Here is a 27,922-nt window from a genome sequence, read left to right as displayed (position 1 = left end):
CGCTCTGCATCAGTGTATGAAGAGGGACGGCAGGGATACGGCCGTGCGAAATTTCAGCAGAAAGCAAACACTTCCTCGTGCAACTTGGAGTTGCTTTTTTTTTTCTGCTTTTTTTTTTTTTCTTTGTTTGTTTTTTTTTTTTTTTCCCTTCCTCCCACCTCGGTAACCAAGCCGCCCCACGCAGGAGGAGGCCGCGGCTGCCCGACCCCATCTCCGGCCGCCCACATGGGCCATCCCCCGGGGGCTCATTTTGGAGATGGGGGGGGGTGGGGGAGCGGGGGCGAAACTCCGGAACAACACCGTGGGGATGCAGACACAGCACGGGGACACCCCCCACCCTTTAGCAATGCCCTCGGGGGGGGGGGGGGGGGGGCTCCGGGGCGGGAGGTTGCAAGCGGAGAAGGAGGAGGAGAAGCAGAGGGGGGGGAAGGAGGAGGAGGAGGAGGAGGAGGGGGCGAGGCTTGCGGCACATGGGGAGGGGGCGCCCCCGGCCGCAGCATCCCCGGCGGCATGGGAGGAGAGGGCAGCGCGGCAGGGAGCCGCCCGCCGGGCCCCGGCGCTGTCGGCGGCGGCGCAGCAGCAGCGGCGGCGGGGCCGAGGGGAGGGAGGGAGGGGTCCGGCCCCGTGCGGTCGCGGCGGAGCCGGCGCTGCGGCAGCAGCAGGCGCGGCGGGGCGGAAGTCCTTTGTTGCAGCGCTGCCAGCAGCACCAGCAGCAGCAGCAGCACCGCCAGCAGCAGCGGCAGCAGCACCGGCAGCGGCGGGAGCAGCGCTCGCAGCACGGGCAGCTCCCCCTCGGCCGCCGCTACCGCCTCGCCCCGCGGGTAAGCGGAGCCCCCGAGCCCGGTGGAGGAGGAGGAGGAGGAGGAGGAGGAGGAGGAGGAAGGGGAGGAAGGAAGGCAGCAGGCAGCGCGGCGGCCGCAGCTCCGCCGCCGGCGGGAGGTGGGAAGTGCCGGGCGGCCGGCGTGGCCCGGCGCGGCATGGCCCGGCACGGCGCGCCATAGTGGGGCGGGGGGGGGGCGGCTCGGCTCTTCTCAGCCCGGCTCATTTGGGCTCAGCCCGGTTCATTTGGGTTCAGCCCGGCACGGCTCTCGGCCAGCAGCCGCCGCGGTGACCTTGCGCTGGGCGGGCGGCCTGCCCCCGGCTCGTTTGCAGCACGGCTCGGCTCGGCGGTGGCACGGCTCGGCTCGGCTCGGGGCTGTGCCGAAGCGGGCGGGGGGCTGCGGGGGCCCGGCGAGGTGCCGGGGCTGGGCGCTGCTGCGGGGCTTGGGGTCACGTCGGATGTTGCAGCGCGCCGTGCTCGCAGCGCCTTCAGCCTCACGCCGTCCAAGCTCTGTTTATTTTTCCCTTTATTCTATTTTTCTTTTTAATTTTTAATTTTATTTTTTTTTTAAAGCCAAACTTGGAGCGAGTTGCGGTAGTTGGGTGAAAAAAAACGGAGGGGAGCCGGAGCCCGAAGGGAATGCTCCACCCTGCCAGGCGGGAGACTTGGGTTTCACCCCGGGCTGGCACCGCTCGGGCTCGCTCTGGAGGCGGCGGGGAGGGAAGGAATTGCTCTGTCGCAAAAAAAAAAAAAAAACAAGCCCTCTGTTGCTCGGGGAGCGGTGCTGAAAGGCTCGTTCCTCAAAGGACTCCTCTGGATAGAAAGGTAGCAAAAGGAGCGAAGGAAGCGGGACTGAAAACGCTGGGGGTTTGGGGCTGGGTTTTTATTCCTCTTTCCTAACTCGCATCCAAAGTTTGGCCCGTCTGTCGGCTGATAGCGAGCGCCTGCTCCTCCTGACACGTAGGCATGGGTAGAGGGATAGCACGGGGTGGATGCTGCCGAGCACTGGGATGTTTACTGCCAGATTGTATCGTCTGCTGGTGTTATTCCCCCTGCGCTACGCTCTCGCAAGGTACAGCGCATGCTGCAAAACTCTCTGGGGCTGAAGCAGTCTTGTGTTCTGTCGGCATTTAATTACATTAAACAAACATTCCTTTAATTAAAGGTGTTTGTTTAACATTCCTCATTACGGCTCTTGGAAAAACCCACACAGCAGTTGTGAGCAGGGGGGCCGTGGGCTTCTCGCTCTTACCGAATTAGAGCTGGAGCTCGCGTGGCGAGCGGGGGAGAGGCGTTGAGACCATATGGCCACGGAGAAAACTGGCCAAACGCGCCCCGTTGCAGTGCTGGCAGAGGCTTTCCCAGGCACTGAGTTGATGAGATTGTGGAGAGATTTCTGGGTGACTGGCCAGAAAACATGAGGAGTAGCAACAAGTCGCTTCGGTCCGCTCTGGGATACACCTGGGTGTTTGGATGGGTGAGGGAGGGCTGCAAGAAGGTTTAGGGAGCAAACACATGGGGTGGTGCTGCTCGAGGAGCTCGGAGGAGAAGTGGAAACCCCCTTTTCCACTCAGCCAGAAAGCTTGGGAGTTGTGTGGGGCAACATCACAGGCTTAACAGATGCTTCAGCTCTGCTGGCACGAGGCTTTTCTTCGTCAGAATCAGCCAGCATTGTCACTGGCACGGGGATTTGCAGTGATCGCGATGAGAGTACTCATATCAGGGAGTGACTTGGGGTTTTGGATGCTTTCTTGCTTGTGTGGGTGAGGTTAATTGCTTTATTCACAGGTTTCCATTGTTGCTGATGGTGGAAAAGCTCTGAAAATCTGGGGTGGACAAAGGCTTAGTAGCTGCTTACCTGCTGTGTGGGGAAAAAGAAAGCTGCTCAGAACTGAGATAATGAAAGTTTCCTGATTAAAAGTCCTGGAGTATTTCCCCTCGGTGGTTTCAGCTAGCCCTCTCTCGAGGGTTATTCCGAACCTTGCATGCACATAGTGTGAGAAACACGGTGTGCATTTTTTAAAAAGCTTGACTAGTGGTTTCCCAGCAGTTGGGTTATCTTCCCTGTCTCTGCTTAGGCATGGTAAACACCACCACACACAGAGCTCTGCTGCAGACACAGTATGTGGGCACAGCAGCTGACATAATTTGCATGAAGACCATTTATATCCTCAAATTTGTCTGGCAATTTTTTCTTTGTGCATGTTTTGCCATTGCAAAACTCTAGATTTAGCTAGCTGTTGCCCTTTTTTTCCATCTTAAACCTGCCTCATTTAATGGAGACCTGAGCAGCTTATTTTTCTTATGTGCTGCAAGTAAATTTTGAAGCATCTAGGACAGGAAAGTGTCAACGAAATATGTAGTCTGACCTGCGTGTCACGAGTTACTCTGCTTCATTCATGCATACCCTACCTGTTGCACTGGAGCACAGCTTGCATTTAGCCAAGGATGCTTTTCTGGAAGGCACACTTATCTTTGTCTGAGGGTCTCAGGATATCCCCAGAAACCACCAAGATGCCTCTTGAAGTTATAAGGGGGTGAGTTGGGGAGGCCATGTAGAAAGACTCATCGTTCAGCTGCAAGGCTTAAATCTGGTGTCAGGATGTTTTTCCACAAATCTTATAAACATGTCATTACCACTTTGCCTGACCACTTCTTACAACTGTAGAGGTGTCAGATAAATGATGACTGTGAACATCTAGAGTAATCTTTTGTGGCTAGCAAGTTACTTTAAAAGACTGCACAAAACTCTCTGTAATACTTCTTACTTCATAGACTGGATCTAAAGTTGAAGTTGAGATAGTTTGAACTAAAGCTCCAAAAGTTGCTGTTTCCTTAATTTGACCGCTTATGTTTTCCTGACATTTTATTCCTTATCTTTTGAGGAGTGTCCTTACCTGTGAATGTGCAAGGCATCTTAACTAGTTCTGGGTTAGCAGCTGAGAACTGTAACTTGTTAAGTTTCCACGTCTGTTTCTCATTTGAGCACGTGGATGCTGAATCAATGGAGAGCTCTGTGCACGGAGGGAGCAAATGGCTCCGAGGGCTCTCACTTGGGGGCTGGAGCATCTTACCTTTCCCGGGTTCAGGCTGAACCCAGGTATTAGCTGAAACTTGTTTCTATACATTGGCAACGAGGCTGTTTCAGATGAGTTGATTCAGCCATCAGGATGTGTATGCAGATGAGTATCTACATCATCTCAAGCAGCTTCACAACTAGCGTGCCCGAAGGCAGCTAATTGGAAGGACCATGGGGGGAGGATAAATTATACTGTCAGTCCTTCATAGTCCAAATAATGGAGCTTAATTAGGTTTTCATTGGCAGTATGTGGAATTCCCGTAACTGTTAATTCATGATCGTGTAGCCTACTCTTACAACACAAACTGTAGCTTACCCATACCTGCTATTGAGGTGAACGGTGGTCACCTGGCCCCCCTTTTTTTTTTTTTTTTTTTTTTGCAAGTTTTGGGTAAGCAGAGCACTTTCTTGGACTCTACAGTGCTAGAGCAACCTCTGTGGCTCCCTCTTGACAATGTCTAGATAAATTTCTTGCCTTTTGACCACTCCATCCATGGTCAGTGCATTAGCTGAGTGTGCAGTTTTCTCAGGCATCGTATGCAGAGCTTGGATGTGTCATGTAGGATTTGCTCCAGAGCATCTAGATGCTGTCAGTTAGGAATCTGATTTCTTTGGTGGATCTGACCCATGGAGGCAGAATAATTTAACTTCAGAGAGGAGAGTTCTTGGCAACCTGCGTCAGAGCGAGATGCGTTGTGAGAATGGGATGCGGAATTTGCTTTCTGCTGCCCACGTTCCTGTTTCTTTGGATAACTGGGCGTTGTGTTCTTGAGGTTTTTTTCAGTCTCGTTTTCTATTAGCACCGAATTCTCCACTCATTTATTATACTTTTGTCCAGCCCGCTCTTGGTTTCCAAAGAAAAGCAGCCAGCAACTAAGCGTGTAAGCACTCTGTTTTTGCCTGCTCAGCAGTGGAAATGCTGGGTTTTGAAAACCACCTACTAATTTTAGGGGCCGAGAGGCTCCTAAATCGTGAACCTTGTGGTACTTCTTTTTTAAAGACAGAGAAGTTAGCAAAAGAACTTTACCAGTCTCCCTAAAAGGCTTGAAAAGGAAAAGCTTGAGGACTTTTCCTGAAATGTTTTAAAACTGAAGAAGCAAAAATTTTGAACTTGAGGAGATGACAGAAAGTGTGGAGCTCTGGTAAATGCCTCTTCTTTCTGGCTCTAGACTTCCAAACAACATATTTGGTTAGTGTAGTGGTGCAATTCACCTTGTTCATGATAACATCTAAGTTGTAATTGTACCTGAGTAGTGACTCAAAATAAAAAAAAAAAAAAAAAAAAAAAAGATGGCATACAAACAGCTGTAATCAAAGCCTTGCAGTGTAAATTTAAACATTCACTAGAAATAGAAGATGGCTATGGAGACTTTGAGTTTGAAGATCAGACTGAAATTACCTGACTAAAATACCTATACTTTTTGCTTTTGTATCAGATACTGTTCTAGTATATCTTTTCAGAACACCTCTTGCATCCTTCAGTATTGCTCGCGGCGAGGCCAATGGCTGTGCTGACTGCCCAGATCAATTGTTGCTGAAGATGGAGTCACTTAGGTTCCTCGTGGACTTCCCTGTGATCCTTGTGACTACAGTAGTTGGGTGCTTCACAAATGCGGTGTGCTAGTCAGGCAAGTGGTCACAATTCTCATTTTGAAATAGGAAACAGAGTCAGAGAGGATCAAACCCAGAAATTTTGGGTGGACAAACTCACATGCCTAGAGCTTTAATTTTCCCGGATACTTAGTGCTCAATACACAGAGGGTAGCTCCTGTTGGTATCAGCTGTTGCTGATTGTTTTCCCTGGTGTGGAGAAGTTGGGCATCCAAAAAAACACATGCCAGACTTACCAAAGACCGGTGGGGAGGGAGTTTAGAATGACTTGTCCTGACACTGAGAGACCTGGGATGCTGTTCTTCAAAGCAGTGTTCTTTGTTGTGGGATTCTCCTCTTCTTCCCCCCAGTCTCATTTGCTTCATATCCTCCAAATCCTATGCCAAATGAGCAGGGATCTTGTGTTGTTGCGTGAAGAGCACTGCTGCTTGGATCTATCCCTGGACAGATCCCTGGGTGTGCCAAGTAGGGAAAGGAACCTTTGGTGAAAGGTTGGAAGACTACAATATATACATAAAAGACTGCTGAATGAATACTGTATTGGAGTTCAGCTTAATTATGTCATTTCTTGTGTATGAGCTTAACTTTGAGACCTTGGGTTTCCTTCAAAAAGATGTGTTTTTATTCTAATGCCTGCTTTCTTTCCAAAGAAAACTTGAAAAATAGTTTTCAGCATCAAACCATTAACGTGGGTGATAAATGCAGATCCCTGACATTTCAGCAATTAAAATAATGACAAATGATGACTTTCTCAGTGCTTGCTCTTGATTGGGAGGGAGCTTGTCAGCAAACCTGTGATAATTGCTGGTGGCAAAGGAACAGCAGAAACAGGAATCCAGGGTTCAATTCCAGCTCTGAACGGGTGCCTGCTATGATAATTTCCTGTCTGTTCCCCTGCATAAGCATCTCCCCCCACCCTACCTATTTGGCTCTTCCTAGTCTCTTGCCCAAGCAGCTTCCCTCCCCCGTTTAGATCCTCATTGCACCATCTTTTCCTCCCACTGCTGTTCCTAATCCCCTCTCAGCTCAGCATTTCCCTCCCAGCCTGTCTCACCCTGCCCTCCCTGCTCCCAGGGCTTTCCCCTCGCTCTTTCCCCTCGCTTCCTTCTTACAGTTCCCAATCTCCATGCAGTTTCACTAAGCCTGCTCCTTGCCCTGGCTCTCCTCATCCAAAACCAGGTATCTTTCCCTTTTGGCTGCCAGGAGGGATGCTAAAACCCAGTGGTGAGTCATGGTGTGGAGCAAACTGCAGCAAGCCCTGCTACCAGTTTGTGGCTCTGTGAAGGTGACATGCGGCAGAAAAAGGGTATTTTTGCTCTAGGTAGGATGGCTCCAACAGGCACCCGTATACAGAGGAGCTACATGAGGATGAAAAGTTCTCAGCAAGACTACAATCTGACATTATAGTAACTCACAGCAGTCTGAAGTATGAACAAATTTATAATTTCTACCATCTTTCCCTCCTTATTTCCCCCTAAGCTTCTAGTTTGGCCAAATTCAGGTAGATTTTTATATTGTGACCAAGAACTTGTCTAAGACATACCACTTTCTCCAATATGAAGTCTCTGTTTCAAGATTTTGGAAGAGAAACTTTTCTGAATTTTAAAGAGTAATAATTTAGATATACAAAATTTTTTCTTAACCTCATTTTTTGTAACCGTTCCAGCTGAAATTTTCTGGCAAAAAAAAAAAAAGTCCAAAACAGGCAATTCAAAAGGAAAGTTTTGCCTTTGCTGGTTGAGATGTGTTGAAGTTTTAAATAGCCCAACGCAGGCTCTCATAGTGGGAAGCGTTGGCAGCTGTAAATACATAGTTACGTACAGCAGGTTAATACAGCATCTAGAGGAAGTCTGCCAGTACTTTCATTAACATAGATAACTTCAAACGCACTCTATTTTAATACCTACATATAGTACTACAGTGATACAGGCTGTGTACACACCTGAACACCTTGCTGTTCCGATCAAGCAAACTCATGCTCAGGCTGGTTTCTTACAGAGCAGTGGTAGGAGATAGGCATTGCCAAAGGGTTGTTTTTGCATATCAGGACTTAAGTGCTGAAAGCTCTGCAAGAGTTCCCCTGTCAAAAGAGGAGATACCTCTCACCTTTTTCACAGAAGAAAGAGAAGTCGAGTCTGTGCCATTGCTCCAGTGACTGCTGGATCACTCCTACTGTTTTGCAATGCCTCTCCTCGCAGGTGCGTGCAGATATTTGTGAACTTCTTGGTTACAGGCTTGCTGCCTGCACTACTTTTTTTCTTTTTTTTTGTTGGAAAACACAGTGGAATACTTATCGTGCATAAAACCCTTCAAATTTAAATGAAAAGTTTAAACTTGCAACTTTATGAGTAGAAGAAGATTAAAACACATTGTTCCTCTAGCAGTCCTGAGCCTTTTCTTGTCTTGATGGCAATTCATACCTAGAGGCTAGTGGTGTCTTAGACTGCATTTTCTCACTGTATCTTGCTGGTGGTCAGTCTTACAATATGGAGGTTGAAGTCAGTTCTTTGTCATTATGCAGCTGCTGTTCTTGAATATAATAAAGCATACTTCATCAAGTATTAAGTATGTAATGAATTACCGCAAATACAAAACACCTTAGCACTTGGAAGAATGAAGTGCCCTTTTATAGTGCTTGATGTTGAGAGCCTTGCTGTGTTGTTTTTTTCTTCAGAAATAACTGAAGTTACCCAGTGACTTAGACAATAGTCAAATTTCTGTAGAAAAGACATGAAGTTGTTTCAGAGATTCTACTTTCACAGCCACCCTTTTGCTAGTTAGTGAGAAAACCATTAAAGGAATTTATTGTTACAAGTCACATTTCTGCAGTGGATGTCAGTGGACCAAACTGGTCAGAGAATTGTTACGGCAGGGTGCTCACCTTGAGTTTTGGGATTGGAGGACTGGGTTGAGGGGAGAGAAGCAGCTGTCGTTCAGGTGCTCTTCATCAGTATAATGCAACTCAGATCTCAGGGTTCCTGTTGCCAGACAGTCTTCTGCTGGCAGCGATCCATAAGTGCTGTGGTAGAACTGGCAGCAGGAATATTGCTGGGCAGGGGTGAGCCTTTCCTCATCTGGAGAGCGTGAATGCATTTCTTCCATGGCGGTGCTTGGCGGAATGAAGGAGAGCAGTGACAAATGTTAGGTCTGCTGCTTAACAACCCAGGCAACACCTCTGACTTGTGAATTCAATGCTAATTGTGGGATTTAATTTCTTTGCTCGTTTTGCAGCCTCTAGGAGATGTAAGCTGTCAGGGAGATGATGGGGAGGGAATAAGAAGAAACCAGGGAGCATTTTTGTGTGTATTTTGTTTAAATGTTGGACAATTGAAACAACAGTAACGTATTAAACTGCAGCTTATGACTCAATGAAATGCATGGATTGATTTATGTTGTTTGCTAGCCTGTACTTTGTGTATACAAATCTCTTGCAGTTATTTCTATTGCTTGCAATAATCTTTCAAGATGTTAAGAGTGCTCATTATTGCTTTAGGTTTTTCTTTTCAGTTAGGGTATTCCTTATAGTTTTTTGCTTTCTCAAACTGCCCCACCCTGCTCCCTGTGTATTTACTACAGATTTTGTGTATCAGTAAAGGTTTTTCCAAAGTCAGTGGTGACTAGCCATTGAATTTCGCCTTGCTTGGTTACAGTTTACCTTCTGTGAATTGAATGCGCACCTCCTGTGTGCAATATATTTCTTCTGGATCTTTTTATTAACATAAAACTGCGTGTTTTCTTCCTCTTTTCTGTTTAAGACCAGTTAGTCCTTTCATTTAAACCAGCTTTCAGCACTCACAGAACTTTCCCTCAAGTGTTTGCAGTTCCTCCTTGAGGCTTCATCCCTCAGAGCCTCCATCTCTGGCTTGCTGGCCTTTACAGTTCTCCATTAGCTGATTTTTTTTGACTTTGTCCGGTCTCCAATCTAAATGTTTTGGCTGTATTATGCTGCTCTGAAAGAGCGGTTTTGAGAGGAGCTGGAGACACGGCATGCACCACTTCCTGCCCCCCTGCCGCACAGTGACCGTCGGCAGCGGGCCTGCGGGGCCCGGCCAGCCCCGCGCTTCTCAGAACCCGCTTCAGTTTTACAGTTCCTGCTTTGCAAGAGGCCTCGCAGATAAGGTCGAGAAGATCCCTGAGCTGCCCTAAAGAGCAAACGGCGTGTGGATGTTGTGCTAGTGTCTCTTCTCAGCTGCCTTTAATGGGGAGGGAAAGACCAGTCTGAGCCCAGCCTGGTTTCCAGTAATGTGTTGCATCATATGTCCCTTGGACTGACAGGTGAAAAAGGCAAGTTGAGACCGAGCAGGTGGTTTCTTACAGTCGGCTCACCTCACATAGCTGTTGTCCTGGGGCCATCTTACAGAAGTCTGCCCTGTGAAGTTTTTGAAGTTCAGCATCCAGAATTCATATCTGAAAATCTTGGCTGGAGGACTTTGAGATACATGTTTGCTAATTTATATTCTAGCAGCGTTGCTCTGACTGACATGTGTGGTGGTTATGTTTATTAGTTTGCTAGTCTTGTAAGTCTAGTGGTGAGAACGTAGAATTATGGATGTTTTCACTGGCATCAACAATAGTTACCAGCAAAGATCTCCAGACAGGAAATTATACCACAAACAGTGTGAGAATAGGAAGATCGGGAGAGGAAAGAGATGGCAGTTCTTCCCTACATTTAAATACATTCTGCTTTTTGTGCTCATGGTTTAACAGATGTCTTCTTCTCTATGCAGGGCTATAATTGAAGTACAAGATGGCAAGAACCAGCCACAGCAACTACGTCCTTCAGCAGCTAAACAACCAAAGAGAGTGGGGCTTTCTGTGTGACTGCTGTATTGCTATCGATGATATTTATTTTCAAGCACATAAGGCAGTCCTTGCTGCATGCAGCTCCTATTTTAGGATGTTTTTTATGAACCATCAACACACTACAGCCCAGCTGAATCTAAGCAACATGAAGATTAGCGCTGAATGCTTTGATCTTATTTTACAGTTCATGTATTTAGGAAAAATTATGACAGCCCCTGCCAATTTTGAGCAATTTAAAGTGGCCATGAACTATTTACAGCTATATAATGTACCTGAGTGTCTAGAAGATATACAGGATACAGACTCATCTAGTTTAAAGTGCTCATCTTCTGCTTCTAGCACCCAGAATAGTAAAATGATATTTGGTGTGAGAATGTATGAAGACACGCTCACCAGAAATGGCAGCGAAGCAAACAGGTGGGGCATGGAGCCGCCAAGTTCAACAGTTAATACATCCCATAACAAAGAGCCCGATGAAGAAGCTTTGCAGCTAGGCAGTTTCCCCGAACAACTGTTTGATGTCTGCAAAAAAAGCACCACCTCCAAATTCTCTCACACAAAAGAGCGTGTGTCCCACTCGCGCCGTTTTGGAAGAAGCTTCACCTGTGACAGCTGTGGGTTTAGTTTTAGCTGTGAGAAGTTACTGGATGAGCACGTGCTAACGTGCACTAACAGGCATTCGTACCAAAGTGCCAGGTACTACGGTGCTGAAAAACTAGACTTTAGTGAAAAGGACTCTACTTCTAAAATAATCTCTACGCAAACAGAAAAATACAAAGGGGACTCAAGCCAAGCTGCTGATGATTCTTCGTCTCCTGTGTCCAATGTTACAAGCAGGAAAAGCAGCACAGTTGCATCAGAGACCTCAGGTGAAGAAGGAAGTAGAGCCTCCGAGAGGAAGAGGATTATTATCAAGATGGAACCAGAGGACAGTCCTGCAGACGAGCTGAAAGATTTTAATATTATTAAAGTAACAGATAAAGACTGCAATGAGTCTTCTGACAATGACGACCTAGATGATGAGCAGGAAGAGCCGCTTTACAGGTACTATGTTGAGGAGGAGATCAGAGAGAAAAGAAATGCTCGGAAGACTTTAAAACCTCGTTTATCCATGGATGACGATGAAAGAAAGTGTTTACAGAGTCCACGGCACCTTAACAGGAAAGCTCCTTCGGTACAGGAAGACGTGGAGAATGCTCCCTGTGAACTTTGTGGGCTAACAATCACTGAGGAAGATTTGTCCTCTCATTATTTATCCAAACACATAGAAAATATATGTGCCTGTGGCAAGTGTGGTCAAATACTGGTCAAAGGCAAACAGTTACAAGATCATGCACAGACCTGTGGAGAACCCCAGGATCTGACCATGAATGGTATCAGAAATTCTGAGGAAAAAATGGACTTGGAAGAAAACCCTGAGGAGCAGTCAGAAATAAGGGAGATGATGTTTGCAGAGATGATAGAGGACTTCAGGGACAGTCATTTCCAAATGAACAGCCTTCAAAAAAAACAGTTATATAAGCATTCTGCCTGTCCTTTCCGATGTCCTAATTGTGGTCAACGTTTTGAAACTGAAAACCTGGTGGTTGAACATATGTCAAACTGCCTAGAGCAAGATCTGTTTAAGAATTCCATGATGGAAGAGAATGAGAGAGATCACAGACGTAAGCATTTCTGCAATCTTTGTGGGAAAGGATTTTATCAGCGTTGTCACTTGAGGGAACACTATACTGTTCATACCAAGGAAAAACAGTTTGTTTGTCAGACATGTGGGAAGCAGTTCTTAAGAGAGCGCCAGTTGCGGCTCCACAATGATATGCACAAAGGAATGGCCAGGTATGTCTGTTCCATTTGTGATCAAGGAAACTTCAGAAAACATGACCATGTACGGCATATGATATCTCACTTATCAGCTGGAGAGACTATATGCCAGGTCTGCTTTCAGATATTCCCAAATAATGAGCAACTGGAGCAGCACATGGATGTTCATCTGTATACATGTGGAGTATGTGGAGCAAAATTTAATTTGAGAAAAGATATGAGATCCCACTATAATGCCAAGCATTTGAAAAGAACATAAGCATAACCATACTGTTAAAACATTAAGTTGGCAGCAGAGAGAACACCAAAGCAAGGCATACAGTATAGTAGACAAAAATTACAAAAAAAAATTTTTGAAAATAAGTCTTTTTTATTATTTTTTTTAAGACCCTCTTAATCATAGGTGTCTATTTAGGCTCATTAAGTATATAGCTTTGAAAAGCATCATGTGTTTAATTATTACATTTTCACTGTTTCCTAATACCAGTTTCTGTTCTTAATTTTATTGTTTTACTAAGTAGATATACAAATCATTATTTTTAAACTGTAGATTAAAAGCACAATGTTACCCCTTCACTGACTGCTATTAAACAGTTCTCGGATCCATGTCCATAAGATGAGTGCTTCAATATTTCCATGTGTTGTTTCTTCATGTGAAAATTTTAGATCACAGTGATTAACATGCAAGAGCATAATTGTTCATGCTCCCCAAATTAATTTTCAAAATGAAAAAGAACAATGACAAGAAATAATCCTTTGCTCTCTGACCCTGCTGTAAGGGCAGAGCTGGCTGTCCTGATCCTCTGCTTCTTGGCTTTGTTGAAATTTGCATCCCAGTGGTCCAAGCGCGTAGGCTCAGTTAAACCTTGCAGAGTTGGACTGGCGTGCGCAAAGGGAAAGGGAGTTGATGACTTGTGATAACTGAGGAGTTCCCTGCAGAGTGGTCATTTTCCAGACTTGAAATTCTAGCAGAACTGTAACGGGCACTTCTGCTGTACAACTGACGTTGGCCTTGCGTTGTCTATCTGTACCCACCTGGTTATATAACTTGCTTATCGTAATATACAAGGGAAGACTGGCTATGGTGGATTGCTAGGAATACGGAATTGCGATGTGCATTGAAGACTGCATTTCTCAGCCTAGCTGTAAATGGGTGCCTTGCTGCTTTTGTTGGGAAGTTAAGTGGGATGGGTGTGAAGATAGTCCCATTGCTTGGGTGGGAAGGGGAAGGGGGAGCGTGGCTCATGTTTATCTTAGATTTTTTTGTTTCTTGTTTTCATGAAATTTTCTGACTGTTCTGTTTTTCAATGAGAATATAACAAGAAAAGACTGCAGAGTTTGCTTAATAAATGCGAAGACATTTAATGCCTTTTAAGATTTCTTTCTGATTCTAGTATAGCCCCAATCTGTGTAGCTTGTCTCTTAATTCAGTTGAATTTAAAAATCGTACTAAGTATCAGCTGGCAACGACTCAGTGAGGCAGTCTGGCCTTTGAGAGAGCAACCAGCTTTAACTCTTAGGCATCAGCTGTCTAAATGTTTGTTAAGCGCATGGTTTTTAGTTGTGGGGGAATAGGATCCTAATATGAAATGGTAGAGAAAACTATTACAAAATAAAGGCTACCTGGACTTTCTCCCAGCAGATCTCACTTTATCAAAGAGGGTGATAGCACTATTTCCCACCCATGGAGAGAAGAAAGTGATTTTGACCACCTTGTGTGTCAGTGCTGGGGCTGAGAGCAGGAGCTGATGGCCTAGTCCAGGGCTTCCATGCTCATGTTGCTGTCAGAGTTGTTTCTTGGAGATTATCAGGGGTATCCTGCTTTAATGTTAGACTATTTAGAGAAACTAATACAGTTCAGAATCTCTACTGGAACTGAGTATCAATCATCTTGCATTTACTCAGTTTTAGTCAGAATTTCTCTCGGGAGTTTAACGAGCATTTCTCCTAAGGCATGGTGATGGCGACGGGCCCAGCCACCAGGCCGCAGCCCTGAGCTCGCAGCTGGCTCCCAGGACGCTGCTTCAGTTGCAGCATAAGCCTTTTGCATTTCTGCTGTGACTGCTCAATCTTGCTGTTTCTTGTACGGATCTGAAGCCAGCCAAGTCCTGAATAGCACTGGGACTGAAAACACTGCTGATGTTAATGCACTCCAGCGTTTCGATTAATTCAGAGCTTCTCTTGTCCTGGGATTTGTTCCACGATTCTAAGCTGGACTTAAGCATATAAGAATTAAAAGATAAGCATATAAGAATTAAAACAGCCACTTAAAACAATTGTAGCTCTGGATCAGTGGCAAGAAGGTGACTAGCAGGATATTAAAATATTTAACTGTCTGTAATGATCATCTTAGAGACAAAGCAGTCAGTCCAGTGCTGTAGAAGTGTTGGGAGGCCTAATGGGGTGCACACCAAATTTCTCTGACATGCAGATTCTCAAGATATCTTAAGATATCAGCTATGGCTGAACCGGGAAAAGCAGCTGAGGGAAGTGAGGGTGAGCTGGAAGGTGCCAGGGGAGTTGAAAGAGGAGCCCTGTGGTATGGGGAGAGCTGCAGGAGTGCTAAGGCTCGGTGGGAGAGCAGGGACTGGTAAAGTCTGGAAGGGCTCAACAGAATTAGTTGTAGAGTGGGAAGCAGAGGGGAAAACATCCCAAAGGTGGCACGGAGGGGGAGCCTGGAGGAGTGGGTGGATAAAATGTCCTGTAGACGCCTGTGAGACCAAAGTGAGCATGACTCAGCTTGGCTGGGAGAGCTTTCGGCCTGTGTGATTAGCTCACTACGGCACAGACTCATGGTGTGGATCGTATGCCGAGGACGGCCAGCCCCTGTGCTGGAAGCACTGCAGCGGCACAGCAGAGAGCAGATTAAGGATCTTGTTGAAAAGGTGACTTGTATAAACTGAAAAATTGTTCCAGAATACAGGGGAAGGCTAATGGTGATTTGTGGACACTCCTGCTCAGGGTCAAGAGCCCTTCTTTAAAATCTGAACTTGACCCAAAAATACTTTAACAATGACAACAAAAACTCAACAAACAAACCGAACTTCCTAATTTGGGTAGAGTGTCAATTACAGAAGTTAAATCTAGGAATTGCGAATATTTGGGTGATATCTAACTCTACAAACACTCTGAAATATCTTTGTTTTTCAAATATAAAAGGTATTGTACTATCCTTACAAAGGAAAGTTTGTTAAAACTTTCCTATTGAATTTGAAGTTTTTGTTTCATAAGAACAGGAAAAAACAGTGCCTTGGAGTTCACACGTATGAATGCCCAGAATAAGGCTCAAAAAGAGCATGAATTGGAGTGCCAGGGAAGCTTAGAGTAGATCTACTTGTATGCAGGCAGAGGAAAAAGAATGATTGAAATAGCCCAAAAAGTAATTGGGGAGTATATGAGAACAAATCAAAGGTAATTAGGCAAAAACAAGGCAGCCTTGCTCCCAAATAGATGGGGAGAATGTTTTTGGTGATGTGACGGTATGCAGAGGAACAGCATTGGACTATTGAAGAAAAGGTCCAGAGTGCCAGGCTTAGGTGCTCTGAACAGGGAGAAGGGGTGGGTGCCAAGCCTACCTACAGGTGTTTGCTCCTGGGGAAAGGGGTGTTCTCCCCAGAATGGGATAACGTCCCAGGAGTGTGAATTGATGTGTTTCAGCCCTTCTGCTGTGAGAAAAATCAGTCACTGTGTAGACAGAATGAAAGTAGACCTGAAAAAAAAAAACAATTGCAGTTACAATATCCTAGAAGTCTTACCATTACTTGAAAGATAATGAAGGGGAAGCAAAAATACTTCATTTAGAGTTCTGTTTCCTCTAACAAATTTCTACTTCTCAGTCATTTAAACGTGGTGCAGGAAGGGGATGCAAAGGAACTATGTGGAGTGTTAGAGCGTTAAACCCTTAAAGCACTTAAGGATCCTTGAGTGTGGACATGTGAGCGTATCACATTAGACAAAGCATAGCCAGAAAGGAACAAGGGCTTGCTGGTTGTTCTGTCTTATATTTTAAAGTGTCTTGCTATTCTTATTTTTAGAGGTTTTCTCTATTTTCTGTTATTTTCCTCATTTTGGCAGTGGGATGGGTTGCAACCCTGAAAATAATTTATTAGTAGCTAGCATAGCTTTTAGATTTCAGGATTTACTGAAACTTAAAGGGAACTCATAAAGACCTTGGGTAAGCTTTAAAATATAACAGAAGCTGCCAAGCTTCTTATTCATATCAGAGGAGATGTTTAATATGTATACACACTTGTAAAATACTTGTAAATGCTTATTGGCAACTTGTTAATTCAAAGAGTATTTACATTTGTGTAGAATAATACTTGTAGCTAGCAGGTCCATGGAGAAACCTTGATTTGAATAGATTAGAATATCACAGAACTGTAAGAATTTATACTTTTACTAGGGGACTTTATTTAACATAGTTAATGGAGAAAATACAGCTCAGCATATTATTATTCAGAGCTGAAGACATTGTTCTGAAGACTGCTGTTCTGGAGAATGTATAACAAATACATTGTTATACAATAGAAAAGAAAAGATAAAGAGAAGTGAATACTTTGAGTACACTACTGTATTTGAACACAGCAGTGCTAAAAACATCGTGAGCATCTCAGCTATTGCTGAGGATACAAGTTAGTTCCTGATGGCAGTGCCAGCCTGGGCACTGGCAGGTCCCTTCCTCCCCACCTAGTGTCAGCTCTCATACCCTTGTGTGTGTGCCACCTTCTCCATTGTCGTGGAGCACGTGTCTGTGTCACTTAACAATGAGCTACGTAGACAATGGACTTTATTTTTCCCTGTGGGGATTTTTTTTTGGCTGGACCAGTTCCCCATTACGCTTCCCTCCCCGCCTCTGTCTCAAGTCTTGTGCGAGCACAATAGAAGGGGTGGCACGAGGGGAGAAACGAGTGGCTGGGAGGGGGCTCGTTTGCTTACACGAGCTGTGGCAGAACTCAGAGCGTGGCTGGAACTTAACTAAGTCTCTGTCTCCCCCCAGCATCTTCGTGGAAGCTGCACTCTTAATTCATCTCCCATTTCCTGATAAGGAAAAAAGGCAGCCCAGCCTCTTGCATGCAGATGAGACACATCTATGCTATCTGCCCTCTTTATAGGAATTGGAAACCTTCCTGCGTTCAGCTCACCCCTCAAATATGCTCTGGAGCTTTCTTCGTCTTTCTTGAAATAGACGACGTAGCGCTCCGTGCTGGGTTAGTGTGGTTGGCCCGGGCCTGAGGCCAGGAATGAGCTGGGCCCCTTGGCCAGCCCAGCACCAGGAACTGCTCCCACCTTCCTCTGCTCTCTGTGCCCTCCGGTGGCAGCTGGACCCTGCTCTCATGCTGCCACGCTTTTCTGTATCTTGTGATACTGGGAGACAGTTGTCCGGTTTGGTCTGATGTTGAGAGATTGGGGTCATTCCTTTTAAAGCTAAGGAGGTGCCGGCAGTATCTGTTCAAACCCCAGCATGCCTGCTTCTGGATTTTAGGTGCTTCCCGATCTGAAAGGGTTAAAAATCAAATATTCTCAATTGGTTTGAAGCTTGTCACTGACTTAAAGATGGAGCATGACTAATTTGACTTTATAAAAGTCTGCTGAGGGCTAGAAATTAGGAACATGTTTTTAAAAGCTGACATTTCTGTAGTTCTCAGTAGCTATAAACCAGTTTTCTGCATTATCATCCAACTTTCAAAAAAACTCCTAAAAAATTCCTGTGCAGTGTGCTCTTGAGACAAGTTAGTAGGCTGAGTTTTTGAAGGTGTCAGATGCCAAAAAAAAAACAGGACAAGTTTTATAAATTATGTGTCTTATGCCACTTTTATAGTTACTTTACAATTCTGGAACTAATTGTGATTTTATGTTTTCATGAAGAAAGACAAATCCTAATTTGATACAGGGCAACCGACCGCATGACTCAGGAGTCAGCTTGTCATGACTATAAATGTGCAGCCCCGAAACAAACAGCCCGTGTTCCTTCTTGTGTGCTAGGATGACCACTGCCAACTTTACAGGAGAGATGCTATCAGATCTTTCTTTGGGTCATTTTTGTCCTCAAATGTCTTCTGTCTTTTTAATTGAAGTCAATATTGGGCATCATGTTTTTAGAGAAACTGTTTCCTGTATACATTTGCTATTAAAAAGCAGTTGAAAATGTGTTTTTAAAGTTTCAGATTAGTGTGTGTAAAGGAACATATTGAAATTATAAGAAGGGCAAACAAAGACCAGATTTTAATTGCCCCTTTGTTTCACATAGCCAGCCTGCCACGCCTCATCCCGAGAACCGAGGATTTCAGAAGTGTCCAGTATCTTTGATTTTCTTCTAAGTCAGAGGGATACTTCTGTGCACTGTGGTCTTACGCCCCATATTAATAATCGTTTTCTAAAATACACATCTGTCTCATGGTGGATTAAAACATACAACTATAACTTTTACCATTCGGAGAAAACAAACAAAAAAGTTTAATCCTTTCTTATGCCTTCTGGCATACTAAAACTATAGTAAATCTTCCTGCAACTACAACCACAAAAACAATGCTGTTTCTCATGTTTCCTGTGGGAGAGAAAAAATCGAGCCCTTTCAGAGCTGTTTAAGAACTTCCCTCTCAATGACTAAGTCTTGATGCTGGTGTTGTTTTTACTTACTGTGATTTGCATCAATGAGATTTTGGGGTGTGTGTGTGTGTATATAGATATAGTAAATGAGATGATCTCAGACAAACGTGCCTTGTGGTTCCGCAGACATCCCAGGACTCCTGAGAGGGAATGAGAAGCGAGCGTTCCTCAAAGGTCTCAAAATCCCAGAAGCTGGGTGGACTGTCGGAAATCCAATGGGAAATCCAGGGCTTTCTGTAAATCCTTGGTTTCCAACCTGTCTGTAAGGCAAAGTGTCAATGCATTGCCAAGGTCTCTGCAGCAGTACTGTTGCCAGCATGAAAGATGCAAAAAACAGACCTTCCCTTGGGCTTGTTTTCTTTCTCCCCTGTTACAAGGTGTTTATGTTAAAAAATCATCCTTTCAGCTTTTCTGTTTGCAAAGGCGAGGGCTAAAAATTTGCCTTTTTCTTACATGTTCATTTGAACCTACTGCTTTAAAAAATAAATGATAAAAGTGGTGCGAGTTGTTGACTCAGTGATACCTATTCTCTCCTTTTTTAGGTAACTGTCCCTCTACACTGGGGATGGTTACCAGAGGGGCATCTGCTTCTGAGTCCCCAGAAAATGAATAGGAAAAATAATGTGATGCTCTCTCCATGGAAAACAAAACAGAACACAAGACCATGAGTTTGTGGAAAACCAATACATTGACTAAAAATAGGGGGTTCTGAATATCATAGATTAATTTTGGTTTTGGCAATAGATATACCATGCCTGTGGTGTCTGCCACACTCCTTTCTTTTGTAAAAGTCATTGTTAGAGCATTTATTTGGGGTGTGAAAGATGGTGCTTCTCTTCTGTCCCTGCCTACAGGGGTTTCTACATCCCCTGAGAGAGTTTCAGCTAACAAACTGCTGAGATTCTGGTTTCTAGCCATTGGTTATTTAATTATTTATACAAAGGAGAAGTATTTTGAGATGAAATCTACCATATCCTTCCTTCAGCAGAAGGAAAAATACAGTAGGATTGTAGGGGGGAAGTACAGGGAAGTGATCCTGGGAACTGATCTTAGTACCTCCCATAGCCCAGGAGAGCTCAGATCTCTCAGCTGCGTTGCTATCAGATAGATTAAACCTAATTTTTGTGCACCTACACGTGCTGTAAAGCCCAGCACCAATTACAGTCTGGGTGCCTGGACGTGTGAGGGTAAGCCCCACCTAGGCTGCTTTCAGGCGGGGTTGTGTTTCACATAACTTTCACTGGCTGATGCTAACATTGTCATTCTGCCACAAGAGACAGTTCCTGATGAACAGTCACTTAGAAACTGAAAAATGTGTTAATTAAGACACAAGAAATCTCCCAGTAATTACTACAGTTCTTTCTGCTCTATTTTGCTGTGCAAACAAATAGTTAAATAGTTCAAAGGCATTTTTCTTTGTAGAATGTTTGTTTGATTGAGTTCAGTGTGGCTTAGACCCCAAATAAAAATACTAGTTTCAAACAGAGCACTACTATAAAAGTAGAAATAGTCTGTGGCCTTCTAGACCTCACAAACGATGTTGGTTTGTTACACAGAGTCAAAACAAAGATGTCCCTTAAAACACATGCACATTAACTCAGTGTCTTTCGTATACCACAACCTTTTATCTCAGATCAGCTTTCCTCTCCACTCACTATGGCTTTGCCAAAATCCCTGAGATCCTCGATGAGCTATAGACTACTCAGCAAAAATCATACCGTGTATGAATGGGCCGTCTAGCTTAGATTATTAGAGAACAGGCTTTGAGAGCTTCAGCTCCTGTTTTCTAAGCTTGAAGTACTACATCCCTCAGATTTTAGAACAGGGCTTATCTTCTCTTCCTGATCCCCTTTAAGTTAAAGAAAGCGGGGTGACAAAGAACACTGTAGATGCTTCTCTTTTAAACGGAGCCTGGAAGATATTGTTAATTGGGGTGGTGGCGGCTTTTTTTTTTTTTCTTTTTCTTCTTCAGGTCCTTAGTTGGCTGAATATTCAAATTTATAATAAATATGCTAAGCATTAAAAAAGCGTTATTAGTATGTGGTGAGATAGGCTGAGTTCAACCACTTAATGTAACAGTCAAACCCATGCAGATGCTAGTAGTACGGGAACCTGGTATCATGCCAAATCTGGAGAGTTATCTTTGATCTATCTCCAGATCCCCCTTTTATTTGTAAACATCCAGCTAATCACAGACTTCCTCTGACTTTTATGAAGTGGAAAAAACTGCATCCTTTGTAACATCTATGCAGCGTGTTAACTTTGCAGATGTTCATGGACTTGTGCGCTGGGAGGCATGAGCTCCATCTGGCGGCTAACTTAAAACATGCACATTTCTACTTAAAAGGCAGACTATTTCTGCAGTTCAGCGGAGTTTAATGCGTGAAGAGCGTAGAAGATCCTCTGTGTATTCCTAAAGCAACTTCTGTTTTTAGGGGTAGCCTGAAGATTTTAAAGTATGGGAGGAGGGCACAACATTATACCTCTAATGTAGCTCACTGTGGGCTACCAGCTATTACCAATGCCAGCAGCACGTTGGTATTCATAGCTCTGTACATACACCACACGACCACAGTTGGCACTAATTAACAGTATTTTTGCAGTCTCATTGGAAAAATGTAATTTAATATTCACAGGCAACCCACCTTCCCACACTCAGGGGTGGTCCCACACAGCACAGTTGGCGTATTTGAGGGTGGTGGTGTAAAGAAGCTCAGTCATGCCGCATGACTTGTGTGTGATCGGCAAGCAACAGGGATCTTTGCCTGGAAAATGTAGGCCAGCATCTTAATAAACGTTGATATTAAGCGCTGATATCGCCTGGGTAAAAATAATGTTCATATGCATATCACAATTACAATATTTTGTCTCCTTTGTTAATTTATAAACAAAAAAAATGCATTTCCTGGCCTTTGAGCCAGTCACATAAGAGCTACTTTGAGATAACAGCACCAGTCCAATGAATTCCCCACCAAGATTCAAGGCGTGTAGTAGGTAGCTGCGTCGAATATACATGTACTTGCTGCCAGAACCAGCAGCCTGTTGCAGCTAGCAGTTTGCCCAGAGGTGTGTCAGGAAATTCAGCCTTCGGGATGCTCTGGCAGGTACGCAGTGCTGATAAACCTGCCTTCCCATGCAGCCTCGAAGGTCATCCTGCTCTGCAGTTTAGACACAACCACTGGGTCTGGTGCTGTCATCGTGCACTTAGAACATCAGGTGTTAATTAGCCAGTAGTTAGGTGAAAGTGGGACAATCGTATACTTTGTACAACGTGATTCACCTACGCAGAGAAAGAAGTCGGTGATACCAAGAAAAAGCCCTCAGAGGATTGTCTTTAAAAGTTACTTCCACGTGTTTCCAATTTCTTGACTGTTCGTATCGGATACAAAGCTGCTCACATGTGTCATAAATTAGTGCGGTCCAAAAATATCACAGGAATTGCAAATATTTATATCATTTAGCTGCATTTAACCCAAAATAATAATACTGGGGAGGTTGAGTAAATACGTAATAGTCATCCCTGAACGAGGCAAGTAAAAATAATGAAAATGAATGAAGAGGCAAATATGAAGCAGTGAGAAGTGTTCCAGAGCGGTGGGTGTTCCAAGCTAGGAGAAGAGTAGGCTGAGGGGAAATAATACTCATGTAACTTTTCAAGCATCCACTAAGCCAAGCCGTAAACCACTGCTGGAAAGTTACACATACAGCAGCAAAAATAACCTCTGGGAGGCTTAGGAATTGAAGTTTTTCTTCAGAAAATCTGTAGTTGTTTTGAAAATGAAAAGCAAAGGAGAAGGAAACAAACAAATGAAAGGTTTCTGAAACAAGATCGGAACATTGTTTTAAGGTTAAATTGTGTTTTGGTGGGGTAGGGATTGAAGGAAAGGAACCATATGGCTTTTAAACAGAGTTCCCTACTGTGGTGGGTGCTCTGAATATAACTGAAGGATGGTATTTGGAGCAAAACCACACCACAGTGAGGTGGGAGGGACCACATCATGCTAGCAAATATAGTACTAGAGTGTGGGCTTCTGACTTTTAATATTTTTCTTGCATTTCTTTTCTGCATGGCAGTAGTGAAATAGGGACTTCTAAGCTTCTGAACAACTGAGAGAACCAGGTTTGAAGAAGACATGAGGAAGAACTGGTCGGCAAAAGATTTCATAAAAACTCAGAACCGCGTGTGCCAGATCTGCATTGGCACCACCTTTGCTTTTTTGACATACTGCAGCAGTCGCAAAAGGCACCAAAGCAGTCAAATTAGAACATTCAGTAAAAGTCGTTTTGGACTCTTCTCTGTGTTACAAAAATTTACTTCCTTGTGACTATTATTTACACCTGTCAAAAACAAATTTGAAGTCTCTTTCATGGAGCAGACAGCCAAAAGAGACAGATGCCAGGTATCGAGGGCTGCACTGAAATGAGCTTGCAGAATTTGCTATTCTTATGCTGCAGCACTGCTTATACAAAATGTGGCTTATTAGGATTTCTGTCAAAAGCTGTTTAGACTTTTTAGCTTAAACATTAAAAGTATATAAGAATTAAAACTTACGCATTTTCAGACAGTTACAATGCTAAGCTATCGAGTGTTAGAAGAGAGAAAAAATGTTTTAGTCTGAACTACAAGGTCAAAAAAAAACTTAAAAACTGAGCACAAAGTGCCCTGAGGAAGGCCAGGATGTTGAGAAAGATCCAGCTGACCAGATTCCCCTTGCTGCCATGATCATCATTTGCAAGCTGAAGAGGACCTTCCCTGGAGCTCAGTGCTTGTATGTGGAGAGTAAAGAAATGGTGCTCTGGTCTTATTACAAGAATGGTGAAAAATTGTGACCAACAAGGAGATGAGTAAACGTGAAATAACCTTCACAGGGCACAGTGTGCACAATGTTCTGGATCTAAGCCTTGCAAAAGCTGGTTTGAAGAAGAAAATCAGGCATTCATTTTCAGATTTGAGTATTGTAGGAACCCTAACATTTCCAGCCAAATTTATGGAAAACAAACGAGCAAACAAAACAAAACAAGGCAGTAAATGTTTCAAATTAGGGCCAGAACGGCTTAAAAAGCATTAATTTCTTTTGCTTCTCCAAACAACAGTGGATCAGTTTGAGACATGTAAGCAGACTAAACATGCTGATCTATATTCTGCTCTAGTTATGCATCTTACTAATTCTACTCATGACTATAAAAGGATGTTTCATTGTTCAGTACAACTGTTATCTCAATAAGTCTGTCTACAGTTTTATTTATAATCAGCATTATTTTCATTACTGTTGTTATGAAGTGTGTACAATATTGTCTGTATTGCAGCTTGTATAGGGCATATGTCTGTGCTTGCTTTACTCTTTTTGAGTTTATAAAGTTGCTATACAAACGCAAGAAAAGATGTTCAGATATCTTTGAATGTGGTTGCTTAATCTGATTACGTAGCCCCAGACATTTCAGCATTTAGGTGTTTAAGTTATCAGCAGTATTAACACCAAACATCTTAAACATAGGAACTTTAAAATCCTTCAGTACCATAGTGGAAGGCTGACCCTTCTGTCCCAGTTGCTGTGCTGGAGCTATGGGGAAGACAGTGAATATGTAGAACATACAAGACACCACTGGGGAGTCCTCAGGGGGAAGGCTCAGCACAGCTGGGGACTCTAACAGAAAATCTGACATCCTTTCTGTAGAGAACAGGAAGCACCCTTGCAGTAGGACCACCACCAAGCAGAGGAGAGAAGGGAACTATGTTTATAACATCACCTAAAGACAGGCCTGGAAGTATTGAGACAAATCTTGCTTTTTTTTTGCTTTTTTTTTTTTTTTTTCTTCTTTTTTATCCTTAAGCATAGGACATCTAGAACAGGCTGTTACTGTTCTGTAACTTAGCAATTATTTATATGTAGCCTGTGTAGACTACCAGTGAAGACATTCCAGGTTAGTTTTCATCACCTTTAAAGCTTAATCTGTGCTTTGATACAGTATCTTAAATAAAATGTTCTTACAAGTCTGCTTATTATTTTTATTTAATTCCATCTTATACCTGAGTTCATAACAGCTGCAGCAACAGGGTGAAGTTCCAGTTACCATCTGCTTCATCTGCTCCTGCATTTTGCCCATTCACCTGATAACTGACAGTGTTGAAAACTGAGATGAGTAAAAATCAAATAATCACAGGAACGAAAAAATACGTGAAATCCATAGGAATGCTATGGTTCAATTAGCACCAAAATTCTTCACACTAAGCATTTAAGTGAATCTGAGAGATTAATCAAATGACATTGACCTGTGAGTATGAAGTATTGGTCTTTCTTGTGTTTACCGGATACCACTTTCCTTGTTTAAGACATCATCATTTCTTCAGCTCTATAGTTACTGCCAATAATTACAGTATGTTTAATGCCATTCATAGCTGTTCTACATAAAATTCTCTGCTTTCATTTATTAACCACCCCTAACATACAGTATTGTTTTATTATCTTCAAACAAGACCAAGCAGATTTAGTCTTTAAGTGTACTAGAAGATAACATTAGAATTCAAAATAATTTTGGCAAGGTGCAGATATGATCTGAAAACATAAGGTGTTATTTAATAGGAACAAGTGCAAGTTGGAATCGTTAGCTGTGTAAGTAAAGGAACAGCTGCTTAATTTCCATTGAAAAGAATTTATGTGTTATTTTGGATCGAATTCCAAAAATGACTCTGCAACGTTATGCTGTTGCAAGTAGAGGTGAAAATTTTGATGTAGCATAATCTGCTCCTTCAGAACTACTAGGGTGTGAGCTACTGATGTCTCCAGTTTAAAAAAAAAAAAAAAAAGAAAGAAAGATACAGGTCATATGCAGAGAATCCAAGAGAAAGCAATGTGAATGTCTAGAAAACGTTGCCTTTGAGGATAGATCAACTGATTTTAGGTCATCTTACAGAACAGATGGCAAAGGGGAAATATGAAATATAAATACATGGATATAAAATATGAATATAAAAGCTGCTGGCAAAGAAAAATAGAATAATGTTTTCTCATATCCACAATGGATGGGAATAGAAAAATAATTGGCTTAAATTGCAAGAAAGGAGACTTTGGTTAGGCACGAGTAGACTAAGTGACCTGCAGAGGTCTTTTTCTGATATGATTCTACGATTAATTGCAAACTATCTGCTTTAAAGTCCCCTATTTGTTGCTCGCAGTAGGGCTGGCACCGTCTGTTAGAAACGGAGGTTGCAGTTATAAAAAGTAGTCAAGAAAGGAATGCCTAAGGTGCACAGCACACCAGTTTATCTACTTAGCATTAGTGATACTAACCTCAGCTTTTAATCATGCCTCAGAAACTGTCAGAAGTGTATGTAAATAAGATGCTCTAAAACCACTTAATTACAAAATCCTTATTCCTGGAAACATCAAGAGTTAGTTTAATCAGTGTTACCAACGTTCTTGATTTTATTGAGTCTAATCAATCTGATGCAGTCTGGTTTTAGTTGTGAAATGGTGTAATCAGATATTTTATTTCTTAAATTATGAAATAAAACCAAACCAAAACAACAACAACAACAAAAAAACAAACCTCTAAAAATTACATGGAAAATCCTTAAAGTGTAATCAGAACATATGCTAAAGATTAAAAAGCCAGAGGTGAATAAAGTCACGTGTTTTTTAAGCTCATAATTTTAAACAAGTTTATAATTTTAGGAGATCTGACTCATGATTTTTGAACTTCTGGTTTGGCAATACTAAATTACTGTGCCCTATGTTCTGCTATTCTGAGTATTTCCATATTTCTGATCATGCATTTGTGTAATTTGCAGAAAATGTGTTATACTGACTTGCAGATTCTTTTTTTTTTTTTTCCACACACACAAAAAGTAGCATTTATTTAAGAAAAACACCTGTAATAGGACTGTCTTTCAAAACAAGTAGTGTCTGCTTGCAAACAGTGGAAGTATCTGAAGACAAAATAACACCAAAAAAAAGTTAGAAAAATAACATAAAAAGTTACAAAGTTGAAATTACAGTTTTTAACACAGCAGCAACTTGTCAGAAGAATCTGTTGCCATTTCAACCATTGGTATTCTTGTCTGAATTCCAATTCCTGTGTATATATTCACAAATAGGAATGAGATGAAGAGTTTCAGCAATGGAAGGGTAGTTAGGTAAAGTGTTATTTGTTCTTGGAACAACTGTTGCTTAGATTTTTCTGAACTGGGTGTCATAAAAGAATGCATTTACCCTCACCGATACAATCTGATTTATGCTATTTTTTGGACAGCTTTGATAAGGAAATGGCTACTAATCTCCAGAATTTAAGGTCTAAGATCTTATTATCATCAGATGACCTGAACTCCTGTATATGACAGGCCATTACATTTTAAATTTATCATCTCAATGAACCAAGCAGCTGATATCTGATTAAACTGTAACTAGTGTTCACTCCTATTTCTATACTACATTGCTTTATGACATATGTTGGAAAAAGAAATAATCATACTTTTATCAAGATAAAGATATGGGCTGAGTGCTCAGTTCTGCTCCAGATACTGAGCTCTTGCTTCATTGAAGAAATCTAAATATCATCTACAGTTCTGGCTGGGTGGTGTAATGGAGAATAGCCTACAGCGTATTGCATTACTGCCAAACAGGAGCCATGGGATTGATCCTAAACACAAATAAATGCATCAGAAAGAGCCCCGCATGCTTCCAGAGGTGCCGACCGGCTGCTCTGGAAGTATTAAAATATGTTTTACAGGTTCAGGATGAGGGAATCCCAGCAAATGTTTTCTTTAAAGGGAAAATCAGACTTGTGCTAAAGTCCTCAGCATAAAGTGTGCTCTCTAATTTCTGAACCAGTCTGTTTGGCTCACCTGTAACATGACTGCATATGAAGCAACATAAAAGAAAATCATGTGGCTCTTCCCATATGAGAGGATGACTGTAGAGATGAGTTGGTGCACAAATTGTGCTGCAAGTCTTAAGAGAACTGCTGACAAAAAGCAGGCGTGTAATAGCTCTGCTGAGAAGAGAGAATAAGTCTAATGAGGCTTTAGAGGTTGTTCCCTCGAGTTAGACTGGACTTTCTCTAAGGGCATCTGTAGGAGATGAGAGATGACGGCAAGAAAATCACGTCAATTTTTGATTGGGAACAAAAGTTTGAAAAGAAGCTCAGACCTATGTGTATTGATGTACGAGAAGAAAACAGCA

The 27,922-nt window shown here is 42.9% G+C and overlaps 1 protein-coding gene across 5 annotated transcripts; it reads left to right on the top strand.

Moving 5' to 3' along the window:
* The first annotated feature begins 625 nt into the window (after positions 1–625).
* ZBTB1 (zinc finger and BTB domain containing 1) lies at positions 626–24,644 on the top strand. 5 transcript variants are annotated; one of them, XM_084287415.1, is made up of 3 exons: positions 626–821; positions 10,238–11,977; positions 22,818–24,644. In XM_084287415.1, exons 2-3 carry the CDS (start codon positions 10,258–10,260, stop codon positions 22,826–22,828), a joined length of 1,731 nt encoding a protein of 576 aa, XP_084143541.1. In that variant the 5' UTR covers positions 626–821; positions 10,238–10,257; the 3' UTR covers positions 22,829–24,644. The 5 variants fall into 5 exon arrangements, with proteins under 5 accessions (XP_084143541.1, XP_084143540.1, XP_084143537.1 ...); XM_084287414.1 differs by having other exon boundaries at positions 10,238–12,149; XM_084287411.1 differs by lacking the exon at positions 22,818–24,644 and having other exon boundaries at positions 10,238–13,307.
* Positions 24,645–27,922: the final 3,278 nt, after the last annotated feature.

Source organism: Netta rufina (genome assembly GCF_964035555.1).
Source record: "Netta rufina genome assembly, chromosome: 5".
Taxonomy (NCBI): domain Eukaryota; kingdom Metazoa; phylum Chordata; class Aves; order Anseriformes; family Anatidae; genus Netta; species Netta rufina.
Note: the sequence above shows the minus strand (reverse complement) of the source record. Positions and strands in the feature narration are given on the sequence as shown.